The sequence below is a fragment of the Schistocerca cancellata genome, chromosome 1 (assembly GCF_023864275.1).
Source record: "Schistocerca cancellata isolate TAMUIC-IGC-003103 chromosome 1, iqSchCanc2.1, whole genome shotgun sequence".
In the NCBI taxonomy this organism is placed as follows: Eukaryota; Metazoa; Arthropoda; class Insecta; order Orthoptera; family Acrididae; genus Schistocerca; species Schistocerca cancellata.
The window spans coordinates 556522617-556545090 of record NC_064626.1 but is presented as its reverse complement, the minus strand read 5'-3'; the positions used below and the strand labels follow the sequence as shown (position 1 = coordinate 556545090).

General features: G+C 43.9%; 1 protein-coding gene across 1 annotated transcript in view; it reads right to left on the bottom strand.

The window, feature by feature from the left end:
* LOC126190658 (uncharacterized) overlaps positions 1-22474 on the bottom strand; it is a 621645-nt gene that overhangs the window by 342308 nt on the left and 256863 nt on the right. Inside the window, exon 3 of the mRNA XM_049931131.1 lies at positions 7212-7341. Within this exon, the coding sequence (XP_049787088.1) occupies positions 7212-7341 (130 nt within the window). The remainder of the gene's footprint in view (positions 1-7211; positions 7342-22474) is intronic.

The window sequence follows — 22474 nt, the reverse complement described above, 5'->3', positions numbered from 1 at the left end:
GTAGCGAAGTTGAACAAGTGTTCATAGCTCTTAAAGTACGCTCTTTACAGCCATGTTTACTGGGATTTTTTCTTCTTGTGGTCCATACTACCACCTTTGAGAATATGGAAAGAAAAGAGCTTTCAAAAGAAGAGATTTGTTTCACAGTATCGAAGACGATGAAGTGCTCATGGCTGTTAAACTATGGATTTAAGAGCCCGTAATTACTGGACTTCTTTTGCTTCGAATGATCGTTCCTGTCATACCCCTGATTACTGAACATTCCTCCTGGCACACCCTGTAGGTCGTCCAAAGAGTATAACATACTTCTGGACAGAGGGTATTTATCGTTAATAATCTGGCTCACTATTTGGTTCTGTATATTTACAATGGTACTTACTTACATTCGTCACTATTTTTATTTAAGTTCATTGTCAAAGGAACCTCAGATGAATAATTTCCCAAAATGCACCTTGCAAAATAAAACGAAAATAATGACTGTTAGCAGCAAAAGTTATTTCTACGGTGCTGGAAAAAATCGCAAAACCAAAAAATAACTGAAATACAGTAATTAAATTTTGGGAATACGTATATCAAGGTAACATATTCAAGCGATTAACATTGCAAGACCACAGGTTAAGATAAGTGCGAGACAAGCCATCGTAAATGAGAAGTACTGACACGTCCGCCCCAGTAGCTGAGTGGTCAGCGTGACGGATTGCCGTCCTCCGGGCCCGGGTTCGATTCCCGGCTGGGTCGGAGATTTTCTCCGCTCAGGGACTGGGTGTTGTGTTGTGTTCATCATCATTTCATCCCCATCCGGCGTGCAGGTCGCCCAATGTGGCGCCGAATGTAATAAGACCTGCGCCAAGGCGGCCGGACCTGCCCCGCGAGGGGCCTCCCGGCCAATGACGCCAAACGCTCATTTCCATTTCATTTCCAGTACTGACACGTTAATAACCGGTGTAACCGCTAGAATGTTGAACGCAAGCATGTAAACGTGTATGCATTCCATTGTACAGGTGCTTGATGTCAGTCTGTGGATGGAGTTCCGTACCTGTTGCACTAGGTCAGTCAATACAGGGATGGTTAATGCTTTTTTTGGATGAGGCTGGAGTTTTCAGATGATGTCCCACATATGTTCGATTGGAGACACATGTGGTGATCGTTCATGCCAAGGCAACATGTCGACTCTCTGATGCAGCATGTTGTGTTACAAGAGCGTATATGGGCGGACGTTTTTTATTTATTTATTTTTAATCATGAGACGTCAGTCTTCTGACTTGCTTGATGAGGCCCGCCACTGATTCCTCTCCTGCGCCAACCTCTTCATCACAGTGTAGCACTTCCAACCTGCATCCTCAATGATTTACTGGATGTATTCAACGTTCTTCTTCCTCTAAAGCTCCTTTTGAATGCTGTTCATGAGTGGCAATACAACAAGTCGAATCGCCAGACTGATGCACAAGTTTGCATTTAGTATGCGTAGGATAACTACGAGTGTGTTCCTTCAGTCATACGAAATCGCACAAGCCTAGGTCCAATGAGTCCAGAACGCAGACAGGTTGGTTGCAGGTCCCCAACTAGCCTCCTTCTAACCAACAAACGGCCATCACTGGCACCGAGGCAGAACCAGCTTTCACCAGAAATCACAACAGACCTCCACCTGCTCTCCAATGAGTTCACGCTTCAAGCTACTGAAATTCCCAGTGGCGATGATCTGGGTCGCTGGAATGCACGCTGCAGGGCTTCTGGCACGGAGCTGTCTTTGAAGTAACCGATTTATAACAATTCGTTGTTTCACTGTGGCGCCAACTGCTGCTGCAAATGAAGTATGATACGCCACAGCCAGACGCCAAACACGATGGTCTTCCTCTCGATAGTAGAGATGGGCAAAACTGTTCTTTTCAGAGATCGGATCAGAACTGTTCACTCCCTGAAATGAATTAGCTCTTTTTCATGACTCACCACTCATTTACAATAGAAAACAAATGGAAGGCACATTGCCCTTTAAACTTGGTTTATTTCTGTACTATACCTGTATTTTGATCTTATTTGATCCTATTTTGAAGTAACACAGATAATGAGTAAGAATTTTGTATTGTTTATTGAAATTTCCACGATATGACAAAGTTTTTGATTATTGATATATTTTGCACTATCGTGGTTTTTTGGGTGATCGGAAAATGTTGTAACTTGAGATTTACATTAACAATATATTTGGCTATAATGTATTAAAATTTCATTAACCTCATACAAATACATCGCAAGCCATATATTTTTAAAGTGAACGTTTCCTTCCGAAGAGGCCTAAAATCGCAAAATCCGTACCAGAATAAGAAAAAAAATATAAATTTGACTGTAAAACGAAAGTGCTGCATGTAGCCTTGCGCAGATTAAAACAAGGAAAATATTGGTGTATCACATTTTGCGATATGTTTATCGGTTCGCTCGTAATTAAAGCGTAAATTCGAGTGTCCATAATAAAAATCCTATAGTAAGAGGAGACGTCAGGAACCTAATCTGATCAGTTTAAACAAATAAAAATAAAATAAAAACAAATGATGTATACATAACATAATAATGTAATATACATAGCGGTATTACTACGAAGAACAATATCCAGTAGAGACGAACTCCGATGCAGAAGCACTGAGTCGAGCAGGTCGAGCCGCGAGCTGTATTACTGCGTGAGCTAAGACCGCAGAGACCAGAGTGATACCTGAGTTGCTTTGCTCAACACTCTGGCTAGAGTCGAGGACGGTGGGGTGAGCGTTGAGCGGGGGAGTTCCGAGGGTGGGGGAAGCGGTGAACGGCCACCACTCACCCGCTCCGAGACAAATCGTCCGTTCCCTTGCGAGCAGGTTGTTGCAAGTAGTTCCTATGTTATCCGCTAGGTGGCTCTCTGTCCTTTTGCTCGCATCAACTGCCCAGAGGGCTGGACGCGCGACTGAAATGATCGCCGACAGAGTGCGATGCGAAGTTAAGCTGTGCCAGACACTGCACGCGGCAGACGACGCACAGAGACAGCACGGCATATGTGAAACACAAAATCCAATGGGGCACTGCACAATGCAGGCAGCCAAGGTAGAAGCAGGGCAGAGGCCGGCGCTGGCTGTGTTGTGTGGCGTGCACTGTGCTGTGACCAGCAGAGGCGCTGCTGATATGCTCCGTCTCTCTCTCTCTCTCTCTCTCTCTCTCTCTCTGCCGTGGGAAACGTTTGGAGCTACCGTTCTTTTTTTCTGAATCACTGATTGTTCACTCCTTTGAAAGATTCAACTCTATGAATCAGTTCAAGAGCGGATCCCCCATCTCTACTCGATAGTGCCACGTGGTCATCCGGAGCTCGGTCTTCTTGCGTACCTTCCCGTGACTACTGCTTCCAGCAATCATTTACAGTTACTACATTCCTGCCAAGACTTTCTGCAATATTACAGAGGGAGCACACAGCTTCTCATAGGCCTAATACACGACTTCGTTCAAACTCAGTAAGGTGTGAAAATGACATTCTTGACTAACATCAACTCACCACGCCCAGTCTCAAAAGTAACTAACGCTTACGACCGCTACAGCGTGTATTTAAAGCAAACCTGATTTGCATCCTCATAGTGGCCCCAATAGCGCCACTCCTATGTGACTGGCGCGAAATTTAAATAGACATCATCTTTCAAATGTAGAAACATAGCTCCTTATCGGTGTTGCAAATTTTTTCCGCCAGTGTACGAACAAAGTCAACGGCCATGCCGCAGTGGTAACAACATTTCCCGCCAGATCACAGAAGTTAAGCGCTGTTGGGCTTGGCTAGCACTTGGATGGGTCACCATCCGTATATGCTGAGCACCATTGGCAACCGGGTTGCACTCAGTCTTTGCGTGACCAATTGAGGAGCTATTTGATTGACAAGCAGGGGCTCTGCTCACAAAAACTGACAAGGGCAGGGATATTATGTGATGTGCTGACCACATGCCCCTGTATATCCGCATGCAGTGTCAGCTATCGGCAGACGATGACACGCCGGTCGTCGCTCTTGGTCTTTATGCGACCTGTTCGGACGGTAAGTATAAAAAAACGATCTGCCTGAACACTAAGATACGCGATGCTACAACCACTTTTAAATACGAGTTTATTTGTTTGAATTTCAAACAACGCCGAAAATGTTGCACATGTACTAGTCCCATTATGTCCTAAACGTGGTTTTTTTGTGCACTTCGAAGGCCGAGTTCACAATTGCAGACTCCTTACCAGCACAGCCGTTGTTCGTGTGTACTTTAGAATGGATAACCTTTATTCCCAAATGATTAGAACACGTACACTTCCACAGAAATCATTACAGGTAAGACGAGCTCATGGGAGAAATGCTTATAGAGAGTATAAACCGGAGATCATTATTTCTTTGCAGAAAGATCATGAAATTTCAAATAAGGCTAAGTGGTTGCAGGATCATATCCCCCAAACTCCCAGGTGGATGCACTGTTAATGTTGATGGTGTTGAGACAGCAACCAGCCACAAAATTTATTTTAAGTTCCTTTATTCAAAAGGTACCATTATCGGTTTCCAATCATTACTTTTCAACGTCAGACCGCTTTCATGCTTTTATTAGAACATGTAGTGCGTTTTTTATTGATTAGTTGGCCTAAAATATAAATAATACGTAGTTATAAAAAATGGCTCTGAGCACTATGGGACTTAACATCTACGGTCATCAGTTCCCTAGAACTTAGAACTACTTATACCTAACTAACCTAAGGACAGCACATAACACCCAGCCATCACGAGGCAGAGAAAATCCCTGACTCCGCTGGGAATCGAACCCGGGAACCCGGGCGTGAATACGTAGTTATAAGCACGCCACACAGATGGTTGCGTTACATATTTGAAATGTCGGTCTGGAGTGTTTGTGTTCATAGTTTTCGTCTAACAAATGATGTTCGTAGTTATCACCACATTCTTATCGTTGCACAAATAAATTTGTATCATTGAGCACTTTAAATTCGTCACAGAATACATTTCCACCACATTTTTATCGTTACATACATAAATTTGTATCACTGTGCACTTTATATACATTTATAACACACTTCACATGTTTTTATGTATGCAACGATAAGAATGTGATGAAAACTACGAACATCATTTGCTGGACGAAAACTACGAAAACAAATACTCCACACGATAATGCCACTGCGCAAAGATTAACAAATACTCCACACTGACATTTCACGTAAGTCACATCCCAATGCAAATCTGCAACACAACCAACTGTGTGGCGTGCTTATAATTATGTATTATTTATATTTTAGGACAATTAAACAATAAAAAATGCACCACATGTTCTAATGAAAGCCATTTGACGATGAATTGTAATGATTACAAACCGGTAATGGTACCTTTTGAATAAAGGAACTTAAAATAAATTTGTGGCTGGTTGCTGTCTCAACATCATCAATATTTGTTTTTAAGAAAGAAGTGGTTGATTTTTTCTTTATTGCGGTTTCATCTCCCTCGCCCCATATTAAATTCCACTCATCAGAAAAGTCTCAAAATATATACAAAGGCGAAATGATCAGGATTAATAGGTGAAAAATTTTACAAATATTTGTCAAAGTTATAAAGAGATGGATTTATCGTGGTATTTACACAAAGTTGGTTTTATTTTTAATTAAAAATCAAAAAACTGAAAGATAAAAATAAACCTAAAATACCTACTTAGTACACGTTGCAGACACAATAATGTTCTTTAAAAAGGAACGTCTTAAAGCACTTTTACTACAACGTTGAAGGACGTTTAGCGTGGAAAATGTTTTTGTGGCTTAAAAACGTTGTGTGATCTGTAGGAGTGAACGGTGTGCGTATAAAAATAAGGTAGTGTCTATGGACATGAAGGTAGGTGGTGAGTTGGTATTGCTTAGTATAATGATAATGTATGGTGGAACATGGAGAGGGAAGAGAAAAGGGGAGTATGAGTGGTATAAATAGGGAAAAGTAATTGTTGAGACGAGATATAAATAACGGGAGGGTTCACTGTCTGGGATTGGGAGTCCGTACCAGCAAAACGACCGTGCTCGACAGTGTTTCTGCTTGCATTACGTACCGTCACATGGGGAGAGGTGGGAAGACTTAATACACTCCGGAAACGTACAGCACAGTGTCCACAAGTACCAAGAAGCATCCATTAGTTGTTAGGAGGAGGAGTCGAACGCCCTTCTACAAGAACTCCTTATCAATAATTTAGCCAGAGCGTTGGAGCACGTTGCAGAGCATTCATTGTGATCACACACGCTGTTAGGAACCAAGCATTGCTTTTCCTAATGTGTAGGGGACCATCACAAATCGCTGTGACCTCAGAGTCTTTGAATAAAAGTGTCATTTCTGCACGTCTTATTGCGTATTTCTTTCAGTTACTTTCGGTACATCCTTACGTTTTCCACACCAATGGACAATTTAAATACTTGAACTTTTATAGAATTTACTATAAAATAGAGAAAGCAGCAGAGGAACAGACTTAAAAATAAATATTGCTATTACTACATTGTTTGGCAAAGCTGGTGTATCTTACAACAGCAACGAGCCTTATCGGTTAGTAGTACAGGGTGTAACGGGTGTAAGTGCATATATTTCTACTGATGACTGCGACCAGCGTACTGAACAACATTACATCAGTACTCAAGTCATCTGTCAACTAATAATTATAGCCATTACAAGTCGAATGTTTTTAGGTTGGGTGGTACATCCAAGTACACATGGCAAGAGCAAGCCATTATTGCTTACTTTGCCCCGGGCAGCACGTCAGGTGTTGAAGTGTGGACTTGCGGGCGCAAAACGGTTAACCTATACCGAAAGGCGTAGTCCTCGTGGTGCAGAAAGTGAAGACTGTGCAGAATACATCAGGTCGTAAAGTATGTGACATATATGTGGGAAGACTGATGCAGAGAAAAAATAACCAGCACGTTGATGTACGTACATATTAAGGTGCCACATATAAAAATATCTGCATACTCGTTAAATCCTGTATGTTTGTCCTTAAATTACTTGCATGCATGCTGTAAAACGTGCTAATATTTCCTCACAGTCAATAATGTTTTGAAACATCGCTCGGCTTTGCGCGATTTTTATGTCAACAAACACACTTGCTGCACAGTGGTCAAGTTACATCAGATACATAATATCGATCACGGCACTTGCAAACAGCGGTAAGAGTGGTGGTACAGGAAGAGAGTGCGGCGGTACTCACGTGGTGAGGCGTGGCGTCCAGGTGTGCGTCAGCGTGGGCGCAGAGCAGGATCCCGGGGGGCAGCCGGCTGGGGCGTTGGGCGAACGCGTCCGCACTAGAGCTGGCGAACCGCGGCGCGCACTCGCGGGACCTGACACACACAGGAGGCAGTCATCAGCACTCACGTTCTGCACTGCTCTGTGTACTAGACCGAGCCTGTTCCTTCTCCTAGAAGAAAAAACAGGAGGCAGTAGGGAAGATATAGGGGATCCAATATCTGAATCAGAATTTAGAAGGGCCTTGGAATACTTAAAATCAAAAAAGGCAGAAGGAGTGGATAACAGTCTACCGGAATTTCTAATGTCATTGGGGAAGTGGAAACAAAACGATTATTCACACTGGTGTGTAGAATGAGCGAGACTGGCGATATCCCATCTGACTTTCGGTAAAACGCTATCCACACAATTCCCAAGGCTGCAAGAGTCGAAAAGTGCGAGAATTACCGCACAGTCACCTTAACAGCTAATGCATCCAAGTTGCTAAAGAAAATAATACACAGAATAATGGAAAAGAAAACTGAGGAGCTGTTAGATGACGATCAATTTGGCTTTAGGAAAGGTAAAAGCGCCAAAGAGGAAGTTCTGACGTTGAGATTTATAACGGAGGCATGGCTGAAGAAAAGTCGAGACACGTTCATAGGATTTGTTGACCTGGAAAAAGGTTTACACAGTGTAAAATAGTGCAATATATTCGACATCCTGACAAAAATAGTTGTAAGCTATAAGGATAGACAGGTAACACACAGTATGTACAGATGCCAAGAGAGATCAATAGGACACGAAGACCAAGAACAGGGTGTCAGGGGAGCGAAGAGCTCTGACGCCAAATTCAATCACGTTCAATTTTCGATCGGGTTAAGCCTGTGCTGTGCATCATAGTTACCAACCGTGCACAGGCAGGGTGACAACTCCAGCGAGCGACCAAATGGTGTAAATTGCCCTGAGGATGTCCCCATCGCGGGTTGAAACCGGTTGGCGACAAAATAGATAACGCGATTGTGACTGTCATTTTGATTGATTAATCATGAAATTTTCCAAGAATCAAGGTTTGAAGGCACAAGTAGAGCATAAAATCCGAAAATTGTTAATCTGTAATTAAATCATACTAAAAAAAAGTATTTTTGTGATTTGCTACCAGACTGTCTATCTGCCCCTCCGCCTGTTAAGAGCACTTTTTCTCGTGGAAGGGTAGACGTTTCAGATTTAAATTGATGTCACATACTGGGGCCTGTACTCTTCTGGTGGTGTAAAAAAAAGTTAAGCTTCTAAGTCAATGCAATCAGTAAGTACGGCAATTTATGTCACCTATTTTGATACTCGCAAACTCGCTCATTAAGACCTATAGCGTACTTTCCGTTGACGTACAATCATGAAATTTGGCAAGAAGTGAGGTTTCACAATACAAGTAAAGAGAAAAAAATCAAAATTCTTTTCTCATTTGCAATCCGGCTTCAAATTTGACATTAAAAGATTCTCGAAAGTCTTGGAATCCCTGGGGCCGATATCTTGCCAGTGTGAGAGTCGATAACAAATTATCGATCTCCGGAATGGATGGACTTTCTTATACATAATTAAGTTTGTACGGAATCCTCAGTACAGGAGTCCTACTCGCACCTGACCATTTTTTTTAATTCAGTGATCAGTTCTGTGAGCACTCAGATGGGATTGTGATGGAGCGCCGTTTGTCCTCTGTTATTGCCAGTCTGTTTACGGACGATTTCGGGGAACGTGTCCTGGAGTCGCCGTCACTGAAACCTTTGTGCTTTTATAGACATGTAGACGATACTTCAGTTGTTTGACCTCAAGGTAACGATAATTTGAAAAGTTTTTAGAACATATGAATTCAATCAACTCAAATATTCGGCTCACTATGGAGTTGGAAAAGATGCCAACTCACACCGATTCGTAACTTCAAGCTGATACACTCCTGGAAATTGAAATAAGAACACCGTGAATTCATTGTCCCAGGAAGGGGACACTTTATTGACACATTCCTGGGGTCAGATACATCACATGATCACACTGACAGAACCACAGGCACATAGACACAGGCAACAGAGCATGCACAATGTCGGCACTAGTACAGTGTATATCCACCTTTCGCAGCAATGCAGGCTGCTATTCTCCCATGGAGACGATCGTAGAGATGCTGGATGTAGTCCTGTGGAACGGCTTGCCATGCCATTTCCACCTGGCGCCTCAGTTGGACCAGCGTTCGTGCTGGACGTGCAGACCGTGTGAGACGACGCTTCATCCAGTCCCAAATATGCTCAGTGGGGGACAGATCCGGAGATCTTGCTGGCCAGGGTAGTTGACTTACACCTTCTAGAGCACGTTGGGTGGCACGGGATACATGCGGACGTGCATTGTCCTGTTGGAACAGCAAGTTCCCTTGCCGGTCTAGGAATGGTAGAACGATGGGTTTGATGACGGTTTGGATGTACCGTGCACTATTCAGTGTCCCCTCGACGATCACCAGTGGTGTACGGCCAGTGTAGGAGATCGCTCCCCACACCATGATGCCGGGTGTTGGCCCTGTGTGCCTCGGTCGTATGCAGTCCTGATTGTGGCGCTCACCTGCACGGCGCCAAACACGCATACGACCATCATTGGCACCAAGGCAGAAGCGACTCTCATCGCTGAAGACGACACGTCTCCATTCGTCCCTCCATTCACGCCTGTCGCGACACCACTGGAGGCGGGCTGCACGATGTTGGGGCGTGAGCGGAAGACGGCCTAACGGTGTGCGGGACCGTAGCCCAGCTTCATGGAGACGGTTGCGAATGGTCCTCGCCGATACCCCAGGAGCAACAGTGTCCCTAATTTGCTGGGAAGTGGCGGTGCGGTCCCCTACGGCACTGCGTAGGATCCTACGGTCTTGGCGTGCATCCGTGCGTCGCTGCGGTCCGGTCCCAGGTCGACGGGCACGTGCACCTTCCGCCGACCACTGGCGACAACATCGATGTACTGTGGAGACCTCACGCCCCACGTGTTGAGCAATTCGGCGGTACGTCCACCCGGCCTCCCGCATGCCCACTATACGCCCTCGCTCAAAGTCCGTCAGCTGCACATACGGTTCACGTCCACGCTGTCGCGGCATGCTACCAGTGTTAAAGACTGCGATGGAGCTCCGTATGCCACGGCAAACTGGCTGACACTGACGGCGGCGGTGCACAAATGCTGCGCAGCTAGCGCCATTCGACGGCCAACACCGCGGTTCCTGGTGTGTCCGCTGTGCCGTGCGTGTGATCATTGCTTGTACAGCCCTCTCGCAGTGTCCGGAGCAAGTATGGTGGGTCTGACACACCGGTGTCAATGTGTTCTTTTTTCCATTTCCAGGAGTGTAGTTACCACCATCCGGCTCAGTTTTAAGTGGTACCAACGTTCCCATATTGAGTTTTCGAAATTCTGTTTTTGCGAACAAAATAATTCCCCATTGTCAACGACTTTCCATATCGTAAACCTGCAAACTCCTCTAAATATTGTGTATTCTTAGCATTAGAGGCTTGAATAGGTTGCATTGTATGTTCAGGATGTAAAATTATCGCACATGTCACAAAATTATAACTCATAAACTAAAACTTTCAATTTGTAAATAAAAATAATATCCTAGTCAGGAAAATAAAAAATCTCCAGTGGTTACCACACTGGACTCGCATTCGGGAGTACAACGGGTTAAAACCCGCGTCCGGCCACTCAGATTTAAATTTTCCGTGATTTCCCTACATCGCTCCAGGCAAATGCCGAGTTATTTCCTTTGGAAAGTCACGTCCCTTTCGCTTCCTCATCCTTGACGCAATCCGAACTTGTGCTGAGTCTCTAATGACCTTGAAGTCGACGGGATGTTACACCTAATATTCCTTTCCTTTTAAAACTACGAAATCCAACATGGCATCTCCTCAGAACTCGATACAACCACGAAAGTCGACAGACATCCCAAACGGTAGAAACTGGGCATTTATAAGTCATAGTGATATCACTGAGAGAAATCAACATAATAAGCCTAATTTCAACCACAAAATGAAAGGTGTATCGCTTGATTTGAAGAGAGAGTAACATCTAGCGAATATCTAGAAAACTGAGTATGTTTTGTTTCAACTAAAATATTACAGATGTCATTAGCGGTAAGATTAGCAGATAAAATACGTATTTCCCCCATTTCAGTGGTACCGAAATTTTCTTCCCCAAAACTTTCCCCGAGGTTTTCGTTTTCCCAACACTTCACACCAAAAAATATTTTCCCCGAAATTGCGGTACCTCGTACCTTGGATCAAAGGGTCGACATCCGGGATGACCTAACGTAGAAAGTTTTCGCAACATCCTCTTTATTCTAGTCTACTTTCTACGGCCTTGATAATATGTTCTTTTTGGAGAAAGTGAAACATGTGTACTTTGAAGTCAATCTTACAACTCATTTGTGTATTGCAATGCGTTACGCACGCCAACGGCCTTGCCGCTTTGGTAACATCGGTTCCCGTCAGATCACCGAAGTTAAGTGATATAACTTTGATGAATCGCCGTCCAGGTGTACCGAGTGCTGTTGACAAGTGGGGTGCACTCAGCCGCGGTGGGGCCAATTGAGGAGCTACTTGTCTGAGATGTAGTGGCTCCTGTCACGAAAACTGACAACGGCCTGGAGAGCGGTATGCTGACCATATGCCCCTCCATATCCGCAGCCACTGACGCCTATAGGAAAGGATGACACGACGGTCTCTCGGTACCATTGGGTCTTCAAAGACTGCTCGGCCGGAGCTGGTTTGGTCATCAATCCTTCCTTCGTGGGGGAACACAGTCACATAGAATTTTCTGAAAGAAATTTTCCCATTTGTTTATGTACTGTACATAGTGATGATTTCGGCTTTGTAGCCATTCCCATGTGCATATTGAAATGTTAAAATGTTAAAATTTTTCTGACCTATCTGTGATATGGCAGCGTGGAGAAAACATGTTTCCGGTGTTATAAACCTGTTTATTACAGGATACGAATATATATCGAAGATACGTAGTATGGTTGACATTGTGCACAGTGTCACCGTATTGTGTATCTTCGACACGAACTCTTATCCTGTAATACGACAACTGGTCTGCGAGGTCTGTTCAACAAATTCCAAAACATTCATAATTTCGAGCCAGTGGTGTGATGGAGCGAAATGCTATTTCTGCGTCTACATCTACATCCATACTCCGTAAGCCACCTGACGGTGTGTGGTGAAGGGTACTTTGAGTACCTCTATCGGTTCTCCCTTCTATTCCAGTCTCGTATTGTTCGTGGAAAGAAAGATTGTCGGTATGCCTCTGTGTGGGCTCTAATCTCTCTGATTTTATCCTCATGGTCTCTTCGCGAGATATACGTAGGAGGGAGCAATATACTGCTTGACTCCTCGGTGAAGGTACGTTCTCGAAACTTCAAGAAAAGCCCGTACCGAGCTACTGAGCGTCTCTCTTGCAGAGTCTTCCACTGGAGTTTATCTATCATCTTCGTAACGCTTTCGCGATTACTAAATGATCCTGTAACGAAGAGCGCTGCTCTCCGTTGGATCTTCTCTATCTCTTCTATCAATCCTATCTGGTACGGATCCCACACCGGAGAGCAGTATTCAAACAGTGGGCGAACAAGTGTACTGTAACCAACTTCCTTTCTTTTCGGATTGCATTTCTTTAGGATTCTTCCAAGGAAATGCATACCTTCACACGCCTGTGTTTAATGCGGATGTTTCGTTGTTGTATCTCAGTTAGTTATTGTTCAGTACTGTATTGAGTAGAACGATGTGTCGCACAGTCTGCGAATTTCAGCCGGCCGCTGTGGCTCAGCGGTTCTAGGCGCTACAGTCTGGAACCGTGCTGCTGCTACGGTCGCAGGTTCGAATCCTGCCTCGGGCATGGATGTGTGTGTTGTCCTTAAGTTAGTTAGTCTAGGGGACTGATGACCTCAGATGTTAAGTCCCATAGTGCTTAGAGCCATTTGAACCATTTACTTCGCGCATTTCGAGATGGAAGAGTTAGAGGAGCAACGCGTCTGCTTTAAATGTTGCATGAAACTCAAGAAAACCTTTACGGAGACACACCAAATGATACAGGAAGCCTACGGTGAGAGTGCTTATGTCGTATTCGGTGTTACGAATGGTTCACACGATTTAAAAATGGCCGGACGGAAGTGAAAGATGACCCTTGTTCAGGACACCCTTCGATGTCTGCCGACGAAGCTCGTATCAGTAATGTCAATGAAATTCTGCGTGGCAATCCAAGACTGACTGTCCGAGAGACTGCAGAAGAATATAACATTTCAGCTGGATCATGTCATGAAATCCTGACACAGCGTCTTGGAATGCATCGCATTGCCACCAAGTTCGTCCCACGGCTCATGAGTCAAGACCAGAAAGATATTCGCCTCGCAATCTGTAAAGAGCTTTTGGATCGCGCAAATTAGAACGAGATGTTCCTTAAGAGAACCAGAACTGGTCATGAGACATGGGTCTACGTTTATGGGGTTGAGACCAAGTCTTCACAATAGGTCGGGAAAGGTTCTCAAAGACCAAAAAAACACTCGTCAGGTCAGGACAAATGTCAAAGCCATGCTGATTGTTTTCTTTGACTTTGAAGGATTAGTTAATTATGAATTCGTGCCACAGGAACAAAGTGTTAATCGATGGTAGTATAGGATCGTGTCGCGACGCCTGCGAGAAAACGTGAGAAGGAAACGGCCCCTGAATTGTGTCGAGACAATTCACGGATATATACCCGCACATTCATACCTGTTGCTGTGTGACTGTTGCACAAAAAACGAAACCTCTGGGCTGTCTCATCCTCCGTACTCTCCAGATCTGGCCCCTGCGGACTTTTTGTTATTCACACAGTTGAAAACTCCGTTGAAAGAACGAAGATTCGTGACGTTAGACGAGGGAGAAAAAATTCGCAGTCGACGCTGCGCGCGATCCAGCAAGAGGCGTACCAAGACTGCTTCCGGAAGTGGAAACGGCGTTGGGAGTAGTGTGCGAAGTGTGAAGGAGAGTATTTCGAAGGAGACTGTGCACAATAAGTAAAAGGCAAGCATAGAAAAGATCTGTGGACAGAGTTGGGTGATTTTTTGAACAGACCTCGTATAACTCACAGAAAGGTCAGACATATTTTTTGAAGCCATTTTGACAATTTTTCGACCGTGACTGTCTCAAGAAATATGTAAACATCATGCAGACATCAGTCTAGCTTCCAAATTACAGAACATTTTCATGCAAACATCAGTCCAGCTTCCAAAGTGACATCGCCTCTTACTAAGTTTCCTCTTCTTTCACAGGATAATCACCGCATTTATGAAAAGACTGTGTAACATCTGTATAATCTTATCGTGAAATTGTTTTTGTAATGCCATTTAGCCTGAAGATGTATTCCCTCGAAACATGTAGCAAAATAAATAATACAATAGTTAACAAAGTTTGTGACTGGCAGCGGTAATTTAAAACCTTTACAGACGTATTTTAACATTTCAACATCCACAAGGGAATGGCTACAAAGCCGAAATCAGCACTGTGTACAATAAATAAATAAGTCAAATAGCGAATTTCTTTAAAAAATTCGTTTAGTTACTTTTAGAACGCGTAGTTGAGCAAACAAAGGAGGTTGCGAACAGTTGTATGACGAAGTACAGTAATTATCTGAACCACTGACGAAAAAACTGGAATTACCTAGTGTTGCATAATCGTAGTCTTTGCATTGCAGTGTTTGCGGAGCGGTCTGCCACGACAATTGCTTCGTCTTACCGAGAGTACCAAAACATAGAACTTCTTTTCTTTTTGATTTATCGAGTTTTTTCGAGGGACTTGACTAGTTAGATTTATCGGGGCTCTACGTAGCGAGGGTCGGTTGTAAGGGTGGAGAGTTCTACTAGTGCAGTTAAGCTCGTCTCGCATTCACGATTCACGGGTGTTGGTCTGCTTGGCATATTTCACAGCAACGCGCCAACAAAAGCTTCCCTGGCTGGCGGGGACAATATTGGCTACAGGACGCAATGACCCAGAGAACAATGGGGCTGGTGTTCTTTGCTGCCACTTCCCGGATGGCGGTGGCGTTGCGCAACGGCTTCTTCTTTCAGGCTCTGACGGTGGTGGAGGGTGTGGCGGTGTGGTGGGGGGGGGGGGGGGCGATAACAGTCGGCGACTAGCGAGCTGCGCGCCTCCTGTCCGCACCGCATCGGAGCCTCAGAAATATCCACCAGTTGGGCGACATCAGACATCTACATCTACATGGATGCTCTGCAAATCACATTTAAGTGCCTGGCAGAGGGTTCATCGAACCAACTTCAAAATTCTCTATTATTCCAATCTCGTATTGTGAGCGGAAAGAACGAACACCCTTATCATTCCGTACGAGCTCCGATTTCCCTTATTTTATCGTGGTGATCGTTTCTCCCTATGTAGGCCGGCGTCAACAAAACATTTTCCCATTCCGAGAAGAAAACTGAAGATTGGAATTTCGTGAGAAGATTCCGTTGCAACGAAAAACGCCTTTCTTTTAATGATGTCCAGCCCAAATCCTGTATCATTTCAGTGACTCTCTCTACCATATTTCGCGATAATACAAAACGTGCTGCGCTTCTTTGAACTTTTTCGATGTACTCGCTCAGTCGTACCTGGTAAGGATCCCACACAGCGCAGCAGTATTATATAAGAGGACGGACAAGTGTAGTGTAGGCAGTCTCCTTAGGAGATCTGTTACATTTTCTAAGTGCCCTGCCAACAAAACGCAGTCTTTGGTTAGCCTTCCCCACAACACGACATTTACTGTATGTTCCTTGCAATTTAAGTTGTTCGTAATTGTAATTCCTAGGTATTTAGTTGAATTTACGGCCTTTAGATTTGACTCATTTATCGTGTAACCGAAGTTTAAAGAATTCCTTTTAGTACTCATGTGGATGACTTCACACCTTTCATTATTTAGGGTCAACTGCCAATTTTCGCATCATTCAGATAGCTTTTCTAAATCGTTTTGCAATTTGTTTTGATCTTCTGATGACTTTATTAGTCGATAAACGACAGCGTCAGCTGCAAATAACCTAAGACGGTAGGAACAGCAACGGGCCTATAACACTACCATGGGGAACGCCAGAAATCACTTCCGTTTTACTCGACGACTATCCGTCAATTACTACGAACTGTGGCCTCTCTGACAGGAAGCCACAAATCCAGTCACAAAACTAAAACGATATTCCAAAAGCACGCAATTTCTCTACAAGCCGCTTGTGTGGTACAGTGTCAAAAGCCTTTCGGAAATCCAGAAATACGGAATCGATCTCAAATCCCTTGTCAATAGCACTCAACACTTCATGCGAATAAATAGCTAGATGTGTTTCACAAGAACGATGTTTTCTACACCCATGTTGACTGTGTGCCAATAGACCGTTTTCGTCGAGGTAATTTATAATGTTTGAACACAAAATACAGGGTGTTACAAAAAGGTACGGCCAAACTTTCAGGAAACATTCCTCACACACAAATAAAGAAAAGATGTTATGTGGACATGTGTCCGGAAACGCTTAATTTCCATGTTAGAGCTCATTTTAGTTTCGTTACTATGTACTGTACTTCCTCTATTCACCGCCAGTTGGCCCAAGTGAAGGAAGGTAATGTTGACTTCGGTGCTTGTGTTGAGATGCGGCTCATTGCTCTACAGTACTAGCATCAAGCACATCAGTACGTAGCATCAACAGGTTAGTGTTCATCACGAACGTGGTTTTCAGTCAGTGCAATGTTTACAAATGCGGAGTTGGCAGATGCCCATTTGATGTATGGATTAGCACGGCGCAATAGCCGTGGCGCGGTACCTTTTTATCGAGACAGATTTCCAGAACGAAAGTGTCCCGACAGGAAGACGTTCGAAGCTATTGATCGGCGTCTTATGGAGCGCGGAACATTCCAGCCTATGACTCGCGACTGGGGAAGACCTAGAACGACGAGGACACCTGCAATGGACGAGGCAGTTCTTCGTGCAGTTGACGATAACCCTAAGTCAGCGTCAGAGAAGTTGCTGCTGTACAAGGTAACGTTGACCACGTCACTGTATGGAGAGAGCTACGGGAGAACCAGTTGTTTCCGTACCATCTACAGCGTGTGCAGGCACTATCAGCAGCTGATTGGCCTCCACGGGTACACTTCTGCGAATGGTTCCTCCAACAATGTGTCACTCCTCAGTTCAGTGCAAATGTTCTCTTTACGGATGAGGCTCCATTCCAACGTGATGAAATTGTAAATTTTCGCAATCAACATGTGTGGGCTGACGAGAATCCGCACGCAATTGTGAAATCACGTCATCAACACAGATTTTCTGTTTGTTGGTGATGTCTTGATTGGGCCCCATGTTCTTCCACCTACGCTCAATGGAGCACGTTATCATGATTTCATACGGGATACTCTACCTGTGCTGCTAGAACATGTGCCTTTACAAGTACGACACAACATGTGGTTCATGCACGATGGAGCTCCTGCACATTTCAGTCGAAGTGTTCGTACGCTTCTCAATGACAGATTCGGTGACCGATGGATTGGTAGAGGCGGATCAATTCCATGACATCCACGCTCTCCTGACCTCAACCCTCTTGACTTTCATTTATGGGGGCATTTGAAAGCTCTTGTCTACGCAACCCCGGTACCAAATGTAGAGACTCTTCGTGCTCGTATTGTGGACGGCTGTGATACAATACGCCATTCTCCAAGGCTGCATCAGTGCATCAGGGATTCCATGCGACGGAGGGTGGATGCATGTATCCTCGCTAACGGAGGACATTTTGAACATTTCCTGTAACAAAGTGTTTGAAGTCACGCTGGTACGTTCTGTTGCTGTGTGTTTCCATTCCATGATTAATGTGATTTGAAGAGAAGTAATAAAATGATCTCTAACATGGAAAGTAAGCGTTTCCGGACACATGTCCACATAACGTATTTTCTTTCTTTGTGTGTGAGGAATGTTTCCTGAAAGTTTGGCAGTACCTTTTTGTAACACCGTGTATATTCCGAAATCCTGCTGCATATCGACGTTAATGATATGGGCCTGCAATTTAGAGGATTACTTCTACTAGCTTTCTTGAATATTGGTGTGACCTGTGCAACTTTCTGGTCTTTGGGTACTGATCTTTCGTCGAGCGAACGATTGTACATGATTGTTAAGTATGGAGCTAATGCATCAGCATACTCTGAAAGGAACCTAATTCGTATACAGTATGAACCAGAACACTTGCTTTTAGTGATTTAAGTTGCCTCACTACTCCGAGGATATTTACTTCTACGTTCCTCATGTTGACAGCTGTTCTTGATTCGAATTCTGGAATATTTACTTCGTCTTCTTTTGTGAAGGCATTTCGGCAGGCTGTGTTTAGCAACTCTGCTTTGGCAGCACTATCTTCGATAGTACCTCCATTGCTATCGCGCAGAGAAAGCATTGATTGTTTCTTGCCGCTAACGCACTTCACATACGACCAGAATCTCTTTGGATTTTCTGCCAGGCTTCGAGACAAAGCTTCGTTGTGGAAACTGTTATAAGCATATCGCATTGAAGTCCGAGCTAAATTTCGAGTTTCCGTAACAGATCGCCAATCTTGGGGATTTTGCGTCTGTTTAACAAACAAAGAGCCGTCGGCGCACGGAACGTGCATTCGAATGCTGACCGTTGAACTTGCCGGGTTTCTGACGCCATAGCGGGGAAAAAGTACGTTGGGGACACTTTCCGAACGCGCAGAGCAATATCTAACCCAACAGATATTCTGAACGTGCGTTTAAGCGTTGAGCAGGGCGTTGGAAGAACGCCACCTACGTCACATGCACACCGTCCCTCTTCAGTATAGAGTCGCAGGACGCCAAATTGGCTTTCAGATGAAAACCGTATTTGTATATGCCGATTCTAAGCATCGGAAAATTGAGGTTCTCTCGAAAAGTTGTCCTTAATTGTAGGATTTGTTGTAATAAAACGACAGGAAACTTGGCGGTTAAAGAATTGTTGTAACTTTTGTATTATGAAAGTATGCCGTTTCAAGGCAACCGCACACTGAGGATGCACAAGAAATGCAACGTACTTGATATAGTTTTTGTAATTAAATGTCAGTAAATAACATGTGTTCGATTAAAGCTTTCTGTAGAATGTAAGATGCAATGTATGGTTGTTTAAATCATGGTCGGTGTAGCATAGTTAGTAGTGTCTTATTATAAGTGTTGTCCTTCTGAGGAATAAGTTTGATCGATTGCCTTCGTATACGAAACATCTTGCAGTAAGATATGTTGGATTTCTTGTTTTAAATTTCTGATTTAACATGTTTTAAGGATTTTGCTGCTGAATAGGAACAGTGTTCAAGTTAGAGCTTGTATCACACTATTTGTAATGGAAATTTTATAAGCCGATGTTCTTACTGACTGGTCGTAGTACTTGTTTAAGCCTTATTACATGTCCATAGACACTGAAGTTTTTATTCAAGTGTACTACAGATAGAACAACATTGATAGTTTACGGACAATGGACGAAATATGCATTTTAATGGAACTAACGTAGGAACTTAACGCCTGTCTAGTCCTTAAACAGTGTGATGCGCGAGTCAGATACAGCCGACAACTGCCGCTGGATATGGCTGCAGTCACGTATACCTCGTTGAGAACACGCACAGTGAGCACGAGTTGCATCGTTTCTGTATCTTGAGCAGAACGTTGAACTCGGTACGCACAACGTTGACGTTCGACAGCACGGTCCGTGAGCAGTCGGTTTAGGGTGTTTCGCGTACGACTGATCGATATGATAGGCGTTCCGCAGGAACCAATACCCACGTACGGTAGGTTGTCTCCAGTCACGGGACGACGCTATGGCTCTTGCTCGGACAGAGCGGCAGGTGAATATCCGTTTTAAGTTAAGGTCGTTCTCTCATTGGACGTGAAAACGCACGTGGATGAGCATCTGGTGACGTCACCGCATGAATTCTACTTTCTGCTTCACTGAAGAGAGTAAAATAAAGAATCTGTGCCTGATGGAGAGTAAAGTGGCCAATGGGATTTGACATCTTTGCACGTAACAAGCATTACCGTAGCAGCCGTCATGGCGGTAAACAAGGTATTTGTTGAGTTTTCTTTCTCGTAGAGTACATGGTACGAATATAAGCTATTTCAAAGCATCAGCAGATTGATGATCTGTCAAAAACGCATGGTTTAGCTACGCTTTGTTGTAATAAAATGACAGGATACTACGTATGGTAGGTAAAGACTTCGTGCTCCGAAAGTATACCGCTTCAATGCTATGGCACAATTATCATCTATCAAAAGCGTGTCTTTCTTATACAGTTTGCATATTAAGTATGAAACAACTGCATTTGGTTGGAGTTTAGACAGTGTGTACCATATTTGGAGGCGCTCTTGACGTGTCGAAGCTGTAGCGCAGTAGATACTGTCGCGAGCTGTCGAGTTGTGAAGTGAAAGGTAGTTGGTTCAGGTCCACTTTATACCAGTTTCGTTTTTTACTTTAAGTTTTCTACAAGATTTAGGGTCTTTCTTATTCATTTACTAGAAGTACTATCTGTAAAGTCGATGTTATTTATTCTAAATAATGTATTTGCTGCAATTCGTGTTGCAAAGGTCAACGTCTGTAATGTTTACCCAGAGACCAGAAATTTAAACGTAACTGCCTGTCAATGTCTGAAGGTACACACAAGTCTAAATCTACATATCATTCCTTGAGTTTATGGACTGGCGCATGTTTGTATCTTGCAGGGAAATATCGTTTTCAGTGGTAGTGGGCAACATCGAAAGCATCTCTTCTTCCATTAGAATGAGATTACAAAAAGAATCTCGGCCTTGAAGTCCGTGTGAAAAAGTACGTCATTTCAGAGTGTTAGCAGTCAATGTAACATCGAGAATAAGGATTTTATGAATGCCCAAACTGACATTAGACACACTACCTTAACCGTATTCAATGTATAACCGAAAATGGGATGAAAATGCAATTGAGTTAATGAATAACTTCTACTAGTATGTATACCAGATCGTTATACAGCACTATGTATTGTTCCTCTACCAGCAATTCGCTGTTCAAGCCATCGACATGTCCAGAATCTTCTTCATGATTTTCTCCACTATTCTTCGACAGCCACTAACAGAGTTAACGCAGCTATTTTACACGCCTCAATTTGTCGTAAAGAAACTGTGTGGTCTGCGAGGCAAACAAAGGGCACAACGGCCGTTCGCTGAGAGCGCAATCACGTTGCCCAGCTAGTCTCCTGTCTTTCGTGAGGTCGGATGTCCGTCCACGTCCACGTCGCCGTTAGCTGCCTCGTCCCGTGTGGGGACGACACGGGCGTTTTACCGCAACTTTTGTGCGATAAATAAGACAAGAAATATGGACGCAGAGTTGTGGCGTATGGCGTGGCTACACGGTACGAAAATTGACGCACATTGTCGAAGGACAGGCGCGTACTGAAGGTCGTACGGTAGACAGATGAGCCTGAACCCCTTTTCTTGCTTCAGAATCCGCAAGTGGTAGCGTCTACACGTGAGCTACAATATCGCATTGTTGTGGCCAGCGGTTATTGGTGACGTGATGCCGTTGCCCAGATAACACCAAAGGAGCGCCGGCTTTCCCTACCACGCCGCCAGCGGTTCTACTGGTAAAGTTCCCCTGTTGTCATACCACGAGTAAACAGTTCCACGTGGTGTCACGCATTACATGCATCACCGTTCGTCATCTCTCGTTGAAAAGTCGTATTTTCTGGCGTTGAAGTGTTCTATAGTCGTCAGGTACTATGAACGAGCGCTTTGTGTTGGCGTTGTACTAATAACAATAGTGCAGTACATCTGAATACGAGATTTGCAATAAAAGAATCACCCTAGAACATCGGCTGGGAAGATAACGTTCTGCTGCAAAATATTTCTGGGAATTCGACAAGAGTAACAGACGAAAACCCATATCACTCTGCTGTTAGACATAAAGCTCAAAAAATGGAATGAAGGAAAGTGGATGTTTTGCTCTGGGTACTAAAAAGTCTTCCGTGAGATAAAGTTGAAGCTGGCATGTATAAGGCGAAGTTAATGGAACTTGTAATGCTATAAAAGCTAAAACGTCATGATACCAAATCGCCATTGTCGACGGTAAAGGGCATAGTTTAATCAGGCTTCCTCCACGCTCATCTAAAACCGACTGAGAGCATATGGGTCTAGGTGAAAAAAAATGTGGCGAAAAACAACAAGAAGTTGACCCTCAGAGATCTTGAAA